This window comes from Nansenia antarctica (assembly GCF_963989245.1).
Source record: "Nansenia antarctica genome assembly, chromosome: 1".
Taxonomy (NCBI): domain Eukaryota; kingdom Metazoa; phylum Chordata; class Actinopteri; order Argentiniformes; family Microstomatidae; genus Nansenia; species Nansenia antarctica.
In genome coordinates this window covers 96360361-96371848 of record NC_137674.1, presented here as the reverse complement: position 1 = coordinate 96371848, position 11488 = coordinate 96360361, and the positions used below count along the sequence as shown (strand labels likewise).

At 45.8% G+C, this 11488-nt stretch overlaps 1 protein-coding gene across 1 annotated transcript; it reads right to left on the bottom strand.

Moving 5' to 3' along the window:
• Positions 1-75: 75 nt before the first annotated feature.
• lmx1a (LIM homeobox transcription factor 1, alpha) lies at positions 76-10183 on the bottom strand (the record flags this gene model as incomplete). Its single annotated transcript, XM_080527996.1, has 8 exons — positions 76-218; positions 962-1147; positions 1559-1649; positions 2168-2245; positions 2538-2710; positions 2797-3014; positions 9529-9709; positions 10153-10183. 8 exons carry the CDS (start codon positions 10181-10183, stop codon positions 76-78), a joined length of 1101 nt encoding a protein of 366 aa, XP_080384122.1.
• Positions 10184-11488: the final 1305 nt, after the last annotated feature.

The window sequence follows — 11488 nt, the reverse complement described above, 5'->3', positions numbered from 1 at the left end:
CCCAGGGAGATGAGGGTGTGGGTGGGTAGAGTATGGGAGACAGGCCCCCCCTGTCCTGGAGTTGAGTCTCCACACTCAGGAGGTGAAGTAGGAGTTCTGCATGGAGTAGAGGCGGTCAATGGGGGTGAGCAGGGAGGGGTCCCCTAACGACAGGCAGTCTTCGTCGCCGAGGGGAAAGACGGGGTCTCCGTCCATCTCCCCATAAAGGGCTTTGAATCCTGAGATGGATAGAGAGAGAAAGAGAGATCAATCAAAAAGAAATCATGTATTTATTGGTTAATTCGTAATCAGTTTTTATAATAAAACTATAATTATGTATACAGATACCATATTGTAGAGGCGTGTGTTGTATTTACATGAAAGTTGCACTTTTTTCCTTACCACAGAAGTGTGGGCCTACTACACCGTACCGGTATATGGACATTACCATAATACTCTCTGTGTTTGGTACTCATCATAGCACTACCAATACAAGACCTAACAACGCGCCCCGCGGTGGTGCAGCGGTCTAAGCACTGGCCACTAGTGCAAGCTGCCCACCGGGGACTGGGATCGTATCCCAGCTCGCCAGATCCGGATATGGCTGGGGCACACACGGGGAGCGGCATATTGGGCGGCCGCTCCCGAGGGCGGTATAGGAGTATTTCCGGACAAGGATCCGTCGCGCAACAGCGCCCCCGGGGTGCCGGAATAACGGTGCTGGGCTCGAGGAGCCAGTCAGCTAGTCTGCCTGGCGCCCTCCTCTGGGACTGCCGGCCACGGGGTCGTGCGGCGGATCCTTCGCAATAGGCAGGGGATAATTGGATGCTAGGTTGGGTTCAATTGGCTACCAAATTGGGTGAAAAAGGGATAAAATCTGAAGAAAAGAAAAAAAAAAAGACCTAACAACGCATGTGAGATAAGAAGTAAGTGTGGTGTGCATGATCTGTGAGGTGTATTCTACAGCCTGCTGGGTGGTTACCATAGGGATGCATGTGGTCCCCAGGCATCTGAGGAGGGGTGAGGCCCTGTCTGAAGGGGTCCATATCGTAGTCCTGCTGCTCCAAACTTGTCACTACCCCTGGCTGCTGCTGCTGCTGCTGCTGCTGGAGACTGTGGTATGAGCCCAGAGGGTCCATGGCAGAGGTCATATTACCACAGGAGGGCGCTGTGGAGCACATGAGCCAGAGAGCAACAAAATATAGTATGAGTTTGTGGATTTTACAGGCCGATGCATTTATAAACATGTTGGATGTCATCTTCGGAATTAATTAATAATTAATGTGTGTGTGTGTGTGTGTGTGTGTGTGTGTGTGTGTGTGTGTGCGTGCGTGCGTGCGTGTGTGCATGTGTGTTTTCGTGCGTAACATCATAGTTATAGGTGCATAGATAGTGTGCATTATGCGTGTTACTAAATGTTTTCAAATCTACTTCTTAGTATTAGGGTTTATAATCAGAACTCACTGGTCCCTGAAACATCATATGTCAACTACTGTAGTAATAACACAATAATTTCAGTAGCTACAGTACAATGTGTCAGAAGTGTGTCATCAGGCTGACCAGTACTACAGTAGCCTACCTGTGTGATGTGCTGGGTGGTCGTGTTGCTCCTGTGTTGCAGGCTGCTGCTGTTGCTGTTGCTGCTGCTGTCTCCTAGCCAGTTTCTTCATCTACCATTATGAAAAAGAAATATCATATCATATCCTATTATGTTAACACTCACATATAGTATAGTTACATCTCACTCCACAGTCCTGACCCTAGACTGGGTCATTCCTTCAGTACAACACAGTCTCTCTTCATTAAAACATGGTCACTCAATCGAAACGCATTAATAGTGAGGGGAAAGAAAATAAGAACATAATTTCATGGAGGTAAAAGGGGAAAACCACACACACACACACACACACACACACACACACACACCTGCTTTGGAAGGAAATACCGGCCTAATCTGCAGGGGATCTATGAACGAGATGTCATCAGTTTCCTGACTAAAAAAGATAACCCCGACTGATTTCCACATTGGCAGCAGAGCAGACTGCCGAAAGAGTGGCTTTATTAATGGTCGCAAAGGAAAGTATCTGGATGGTTGGGGAGAGGGGGGAGAGGGGGGAGTGGTGGACAGGACTAAGGAGGGGGGGGGGGGGGGGAGAGGTGGAGGGGGAGAGAGAGGGAATCACGTTACCTTGGCTCTTTGGTTCTGGAACCAGACCTGCACAACTCGCACACTCAGACCAGTCTCCGCTGCCAAGGTCTCCCTTACCTTGGGGGTAAGGAGGGGTAAGCGAGGAGGGGGAGGGGGGGGGGGGAGGGGGAGGGAGGGAGGGAGGGAGGGGGAAGGAGGGAGGGAGGGAGAGTGAGAGAGAGAGAGAGAGAGAGCGAGAGAGAGAGTAAACAGAAGGTGACCCTCATGGTCTGCATGTACAGTAGACTGCCCACATGAGAATTACAGTAATCACATGTGCTGTTAATGAAAAACATATCAACTGTTTGAGAAAAAAGAAATTCAAGGGATCCAACATGGTTTTGAGGGGCCCTTTCGAGGTGTAACCAACCTTCCGACAGGGCTTGGAGGAGACCTCAAAGGACGCTTTGAAGGCTCGTCTCTGCTGAGTGGTCAGGATGGTGCGTGGCCGTTTGGGCCTCTTGTGCTCTGAGTCCTCATCCCCATTACGCCTGCTAGCAGCCTGCACACTGTCCTCCTCCTCTTCCTCATCATCACTTTTACCTAGGAGAACACACCGCTAGTATATAAGACACAAACACACACACACACACACACACACACACACACACGCAAGTGCGCACCTGTACCTGAGTCTGAAGAGGCAGGGCTGGCCAGCCCCTGGTCGTAGTCCCTGGCACAGAGTAGCTGTCCCTCCCTGAGAACACAGCGGTCTCCTGTCTGCAGACGGCATGCGCACACGCTGCAGCTGAAGCAGCGCAGGTGGAACACCGCAGCCCCCGCACGCATCACCAGATCTGCGGGAGAGATGGCCTCCACACAGCCTCCACATCTCACTGCAAACAGACTGTAGAGAGAGGGGGAGTAGGAGAGAGAGAGAGAGAGACAGAGACAGAGAGAAGCATGAACTTTCACAATCAAATATCACTGGTCTGTAATGGCACTGTGATTTCAGTTGTTTTCAGTCTCAGGGGCTTTGCTTGAGTGACAGCGGTTCTAGCCCAAGCACTCCTGGTACAGTATCCCTTTTCCTCTCTACTCTTCCCGGTCCGGGTTTTCCTACAAGCGCTCTCAGAGATTCTGGGGGAAGTTGCTGAGTCGTGCTGTCAATCAAGACTGCCAGCTTTTACACCCTCCCCCTCCCAACCAACCACCACCCTTTAGCCCCCCCCCCCCCCCCCCCCCCCCCCCCCCGCTCCCGCCTTCTTTACCCCCCTCCAACCTCTAGACACTCAGACACATACCCCCAGAGTGCCGAGTGTGTGTCTTAGCGCCTGGCAACCACGGCCCGGGAGCTAAGCCCCTGAGACTGTTACTGTGGCTCTGGCTGCCGTGTCCGAGGCCGTGCTCCCGGGGAGGCAGGAGAATGCCGCTCGGCATGCCGTGGCTCCAGCCGGAGGGGGGGAATCAGGACTCCCGGCGGGAGAGGCTGGGCTGCTGCTCCCGGGAATTATCCGCGGAATTATCCCTAAGTCTGCTTAACCAGAGAGGGACAAAGGGAGAGCCAGCCCCGAAGCAGCAGGCCCCATTGTCCACTTTCTGGCAGGACGGCATTTTGGGTCTGTCAAGCAGGATGATGCGTCATCACTCTGGAGTTTGTTTCCACTGGTTGATAGGGTCCACCAGCGGAGGCCCCATAGATACATAGAGGATGACAGCTTTGGCTCTCTTTGTTAGAGAAGTGAAAACTCTTTCTGTGTCGTTCATAAAGACGTTCCTTTTCTTCAAGTCTTCAAGGAAATGATGTACAGTACATTTGTTATTGAGGTGAACTTCAAAATAGGTTTATTCACTGAACATAATATGGCCCAGTAACATTTCTACCCCATATCTAAAAAAAAGTGAGGCTTCAGAGCCAACGGACCCCCATGGGCATCCGAAGTGATATAAAGAGTTTACCTCGATCAATTCTCTTCATCGATATCACATTTTTTTCACAACTTTGCATGCTATACGATGCCACCATTTTTTTCCCGAGACGGTAAACACGGCCTAAGTCACATCCAGTTTTCTCCAACTGGAGAATGTGTCATGTCCGGTTTCAACGCCGAATTTCCATACCATTGGTCGGCCAACCCCAAAAAAATCCCCCCCCCCAAAAAAAGAAATCTGATACATGAGAAAGGTCAAAGGTCAAAGATGGTGCCAAAATATCTCCAAATGGCCTAAACATATAGGTGTCCGCCTAAACATACCTGTACTAAAACAGGTACAAAGTTGCATTTGCTCACATTACTAGCATCGACTTTGGCACAAGTACTAATAAGACCCTGGAGTCCTGATTCCTAGATGATTTGGGCTTATTCATCAGGTTTCCAAGGTGATATTCACTGTAAAAGCTGTTGTTTTTTTAGGCGGAGACTGAATTTGAGATGTTTTATAATGTTCTAGCTCTATTTGCTCTGACACAGTAACATAGATTTTGATTCTGACACTTCTACAGCCACCCCACAGGTGTTAGCTTTCATTTGATAACAATATCATTATGAAGGCCCTTGTGATTGTGGAGATATTCTATATTCACTGTGTGGGCATGTCATTTCGAGCAGAAAACCAGAAATTAGGTGGATAAGAAGAGGTTAATAAATCATAGGGATATAGATTTACATATACATTTACTGTGGATGTTACCTATTCTCATAAGACAATATAAATGGTCAATTCAATAAGCTGTTTTAAGATATAAATCAACGTGTGACCCAAGTGTCACGTTTGCACTCAAGCACACATTCAGACACAAAGACACAAGACACAACACACACTCAGATGCAAAGACACAAGACACAACACACACTCACAGAGAGACACACAGGTTAAAGGAATGCCATGGTATAAACTGTGTGTATGTCTGGACTACAACATCCCCGAGCCCTGCATTGCTGAGACCTATTAGTGTTGCCGTGGGGTCGCCAGGGAAACTGTGGAACTCACTCTAAGGAGCTCACAAGGGTCAGAAAGGCTGCCTGACCGACCCAAGCTGTCTGCCCCAGTGCGTCTATGGTATGTGCATTCATATGGGACAGTGTCTATGGTATGTGCATTCCAGAGACAACGAAAGATGCATCAAAGTAACGTTTATTAGGAAGCGTGGCATGAAAAATATGAAAAACATTTGACGTGATTACTGTCGCAGCATACAGTAATGAACTCAAGTGCTTGGATTCGAATGACGTTATTGATATAACAAGCATCACCTAGAGTAAGACTAGCATGCTGAAAGATTTCTGAGAGCATTCTTTTGGATTTAAGACTCATAGCTCTGTCTGTCAATCAAAGCCTATTTCCTGTCTAGTTCATCAGATGCAATGCAAAGTACTTCGATGTGTTGTTAATGCAAAGACAAAAGCAAAACCTCCTAAGAACAGAGAGCTATGGTGTTTAATATTTCAGCATTTCCGTTGACTTTATCGGCATGGACGTCCAACCAAGGGCCAGGAAGGAACACTCTGTCGGTGTAAGACACGGTCACGGTAAATTTAGGGGCCATTAGAAAGTACTGTCAGCAAAGACTGTGTAGTGGTTTTATATCATGTTATACTGAGAAATGTAAGTCTCTCTACAGTAGTGGCGAAATCTAGCACTCAAGGAAGGCCCATTTCCTTCCTGTAAGGGATGGGCCAAGATCTGTGGCGCAGTGAATAATTCTGACTATGGACAGGGCCCATAACTTGTGTAATCACAGATTTGTGACCAAGGCCAAGGACAGTTCTATAAATATGAGTCGCACCCATCGTTGGCTGCTTCTTGCTTTTGGGCTATTGCTTCATGCTTATTGGTCTGCTCATTTCTCTCTGCACACATGTAACTTGGCTTAATAAAAGGCCTCTTTGGAGACAATTGATCTAAGCTCTTTGTGCTTTGTAAGTTCTACTAAATCTATTAAGAATCAATTATATCCATGACAACAGAACTCTCAGATACGGTCTGTCTAGTGGTGCGCTGCCGTGTGTCTGAATGTGAGTGCCCGTGAGTAGGGACATTCATGTTAGCAGAGGTTCGATCTTAAAGTCACAAGACTCGCTTTTGGTTTATGTACAGTAAATGCAGGGCAGGGGTGTGTGTGTGATCTGTGTTTGAGTGGATGTACAAAATAAGTACACACACACTTGCACACACACAGACACACACACAAACACTTCCTGTACACACGCACACACAAATGCACACATGCGCCGACACACACACACACACACACACACACACACACACACACATAGTCCACACATAGTCCAACATAATCAAACACAGCAGTGCTCTCCCATTGTTCGTGTCCTGTCTTCTAAACCTGACCTTTAGTACAGACTGCTAGTGGACATGCAGACAGATCTTGTTCCCAGATCAGGTTAACCTGGAGCCCTTGGTGAACACACACACACACAAAAACAGAGGCAGCATATCCAATAAGGATCTGTGGGTCAAGTGGGCCACCGATCTGACCGCAGATCTGATGACCAATCTCTGCACCAATCTATCTGCCAACTGAACCAACTGCCAACTGAATCCAATCTCCTCTCCATAATCTAACCATCAATCTTCCATCAATCTAACCATCAATCTAACCGTCAAACTATCAGTCAATCAATCAGAAAAGATGTATACTATATAACCTTCTAACTAGGAACTATTCTTACAACTTGCATAGTTACCACTCCTACTTACTGTTTAACCTGATCTGTCAGATTGGTTCTTTCAGACCTGATTCAGGTAAACGCAGCCCAACTCAACCTGTCATCATTCAGCCTCCAAGTAGGCCACGGGTCTGATTGGCACAGAGGAAATAGGTGAGTGAGAGACGTAAGATGAGACCCAGCAAAAGAACTACAGGGTGGGTGGGGAGTGGGGACATGTTTCATCACGGAATGATCCACATTTCTAAACCCTGCTACACAATAGTCTGAGATCAAGAGGAGGGGAAGAGGGGAACATCGAGGGTCAGAGAGAGAAAGAGAGAGAGGGGTGGGGGGGGGGGCACTGAGCTGGTTTCTAAACCCTCAACACAGCCTAAGATGGTAGCAGCGCAGGGGTGGAGAGAAGATTGGGAGAGATGGGGTGAGAAGCCAAGCCAAAACCCTGGACAGGGCAATAGGGGAACAGGGCGGGGTGGGGGTGGGGGTGGGGGGGGTTGCCCCTTGGAGGAGGTACCTGGCATCAGGCCTCCTGCTAATTGGTCAGGTCAGATATCTCACGGTCGGGTGGGCACCGTCCCACCGCTCGACACGGGGGCACCTGCACGGGACGATCCAGATGCCAGGGCATGGAACACCTTGCTCGCTCTGGGCACCGTCCCCGAAAAAATGTCACACCAAACCCACCTAGTCACTCCAGTCAGGTTCCCCTTGCCCCCTCTAACATATGGCACGTTCCCTTCTCTGTTACTGTACCCGCCTCCTCCTCCACCTCTCCTCCCTACTCCTCCCTCCCGCAGACACTCTCCTTTGGCATGGATCTAGTCTGGCTGTACCACCCCGTCCTACCCCCCCACCTCCACCACCACCACCACCCCCGAACCCTCCTTTCCTTTCAATAGTCTCTCTACTCTTATGAATCAAATGCTGTGGTCATTTTTACCATCATTATCCCACTAGCCAAAATCTTCAGCAAGAGTAGAGGGGACAGCAGCTTGTTTTGGCTCCTTCTATACTGTGGTTAGCTGTTAGCGTAGCTGCAGAAGTACCAGGGCCTAAAACAATGCCAGAGGATGACTTCAATTCACTGAGAGGGAAACACATTTGGACCGTCGGGTGTGTGTGATGTTTCCAGTCTTGCTGTTTGGCAGAATGACCAGCAACCAAATTGTTCAGAAATAATGTGTGCTACCTCCGTTTGGTGCAGTTTTCAGTTTGGCTCTTAGGTGAGAGTGGGTCTGTACGTTTGTGTGTGTGTGTGTGTGTGTGTGCGTGCGTTTGTGCATGTGTGTTTGTTTTAGGGGAGGGGGGGCGGGGGGTACGTGCTGCTTTGGCAAGGCCATATGCTGTCCCCAGCTTGCCGTTGCCACACCGATGGGTCTAGATAATATAACACATTTTGACAATGTGTCAGTTGAGCTCTACCCTAGATCGCGGGCTGTCTGTATGTAGAGGTGTGAGTGTGTGTGTGTGTGTGTGTGTGTCTCCAATGGTGTTCTTGCATTCCAGGGCCCATGCCGCCTCTTCCTCTTGCAGTCACCTTGTTCTCCTAGTGAACTGTGCCAACTTCCATATACACACAGAAACACACAGAAACACACACACACACACACACACACACACACACACCTCTGTATTCTGACTGAACAACAGAGACATTAATTCACACACATAGGACACAAATGACACGTACTATGTACATTCACTGATGCAAGAATTTGAAGTAATCTCTCCCGGAACATTGATACACACAGATACACGCACACACACACACATACACACACACACACACACACACACACACACACACACACACACACTATCATTGTAGTCAAGGACAAAGCAGGACAAGGCCGGTGTGTGCAGTCAGGACAGGTGACATGTCACTGTCAGCTTGATAAACTTCCCCTGAATTTAACTTCGGGTGGCTATAGGGTAGGAATCAAACCAAAACCAAAAGTGAATCATTTGACTGTGTGTATGTCAGTGTATCGTATTGAACGTGTCCGCCGCAACATTGTCCGTCAATAATCAACTCATGGAGTTTATTATAACATTGCAAGGAAATTCCAATGCCTATAAATAACGAATAATAACAAAAAGGTTATATTCAATGATTTTTCTGCCTCACAATGTCGTTCTGTAAAAAAAAGAAAAAAAAAGAAATCTATAGCAAAACTTAACTTAACTTAACGTACTGAACAAGAACATGCATTTAAACTTAAAAACCGAAAAATGCAGTGATTCAATGTGATGGAATGTCCAGGGTGTACACTATATGCACCCTGTTCTCTCTACTACACCGGGTACCGGCCCCATAGGAGAAATATTGCAATTATATGTTCCAATGATATGGGAAGACTACTGTATAATTACAAAATGTATATACTGTACAAAGAAGTGCTTTGTCCATTGAATGGACCAGAATGCCGAAACGAATAGACATTTAAAAAGCCAACATTTACAATTAATATATGTGCCTAACAATTCCAAAATTATCCTCATAAAAATTCTCTAGGCTATTCCATTAGGCTATAGTCTTCACAGGACGCAGTTCCTATTCACAGATATATACAGTACATGGTAAAATTATTAAAATGTCATTGGCCAAAAATGTTTGCCTATTCATATCAGGAAAAAGTATCCCAATTGTTTTGGAATGAATTGACGGTGAATGACATACAACAGAATTGTCTCATAACTGCTTTCAGTGAATGTATCTGAAGTAGCACTTACTTGGCATAGTCCCGCTTGCAGTAAAGTTTGTGGTCCCGCAGAAAGCAGCTGTTTTTCAGCGGGTCGCCGCACGCCACACACCGCACACACTGCTCATGCCACAGCCCGTCGTTCACTCGGAGCAGGTATTTGTCCCGGATAAGACGGCGGCACCCCGCACACACTGCTCTCTGGGTCAAATCTACAATACAAAATAAATCATTTTAGATTCTTATTACTTTGATGACAAAGCCACCATACATTTAATAACGCATCAAAATATGTAATTGAATGCTAATTATTGGCTACTGTAAGGTCTATTGTAGCCTACAGAATAGCAATGTATTGATAACTATGTTGTGTATAAGTTTTAGTAGACTATCAAATAAAACATACAATTCTAAATTACTATTTTTATTTGGACAGTATGTTGAACCTCCCCCGTGCATGCATTGTAATTCAAATGTTAGCCTACTGCAAAAATATTTCATGGAAAGATTTAATTGAGTTGATCTCTTAATCAAAACATTTGATGACATGAAACATTTAGAGCTACAATTTAATATGAAATTGCATGTCTTGATACAAATAAAAATGCTTATCATGTTTAATCACATAAACGTTCGTTTTTCTTGATTTACTCACCAAGTAAAGATGCTGGGATTCCTTCCACCATGGTTTTAATACAATTCTGCGAGGGGAACAATAATTAATTATCTGTCAGTCTTGGTCATTTATTTCATAGGGTGACATGAGTATTTATGATGTACTTATTACATGTACTGTAATATGCTGAGGCAAAACATCAAATGAAATAGTCATTGTAAACAATAAATATTTTCAAAATTGAGGAATTTGCAATTGAGGTTCAGATATGAATTGGAATAGATTACACAAGGTTAACAAATCAAACATTGTACGTCACCAATAAATTATTCTCTCTCGGGGCTTATTGATGTATTGGAAACAACTTCTCCCATCCCATTCCAATGTCCGCGGTACTAAGCAATAGAAGAGGGGTGTCCCGCGGCAGAGGAAACGAAGAAGACCGGATAGAACTTTATCTCCAGCAGGCATAAGCGTTTCCGATCTCTCTTCTGCACGCTATGCGTTATTGAATATTTATCTATTAATTAACCCATTAGTCCGAGAAAGAGAGAGAGAGAGAGAGAGAGAGAGAGAGAGAGAGAGAGAGAGAGAGAGAGAGAGAGAGAGAGAGAGAGAGAGAGAGAGAGAGAGAGAAGAGAGAGAGAGAGAGAGAGACTTGCGCTTTCGAGCACCTGCACATTGATAAGTGCTCCTCTGCGCCACTCTCCATCGCTTCTAGAGCACTCTCTCTCTCTCTCCCCCCATCATCTCTGGCCCCCGGCGCCCTGGAGGAGTCGTCTCCTCACACTAGGAAACTAGAGGAACTGTAATACCAAGTTAGCAGGCCCACCGACAAGCCACACAGCTTCATTAAAGAATAATCTAGAACATAACGCTGAGTGATGTGAAAACATTATTGCACAGCACTGAATGAAATGGGCCTAAAAAAAGCACCAAAAAACTCTAACAAAATTAATTTTGAATTGTCATTTAAATGTAGGCCTATACTTTCTATCACTAGGACTACCTATTCCCAAAATTTCACTAAAAACTAAAAACACTTTTTCGCCTAAACTGCCTGGGATTATTTTTATTATTTTTTCTAAAACGGAAATGTTTAGTTTCCTAATAGGTGTATACAATTATTTTCCTTATTCTGTAAGATTTACATGTTGATATTTTGTACCGATTTTAAGAAAAATAAAATCTGATCTTAATTTAGATTCAATTCAAACGATTAGGAAGAGGAAAACGTATAGGACTAGTCTACCTATTCTAACTGCTGTCTGCGCAAGTCCGAGATATGCGCCTATTAATAGTAAAATAAATCTTAAAACCGTTTTGAAAAACCCTTGTGACTCTCATGGTATTAGAAAACTAACCGGTCCAAAAG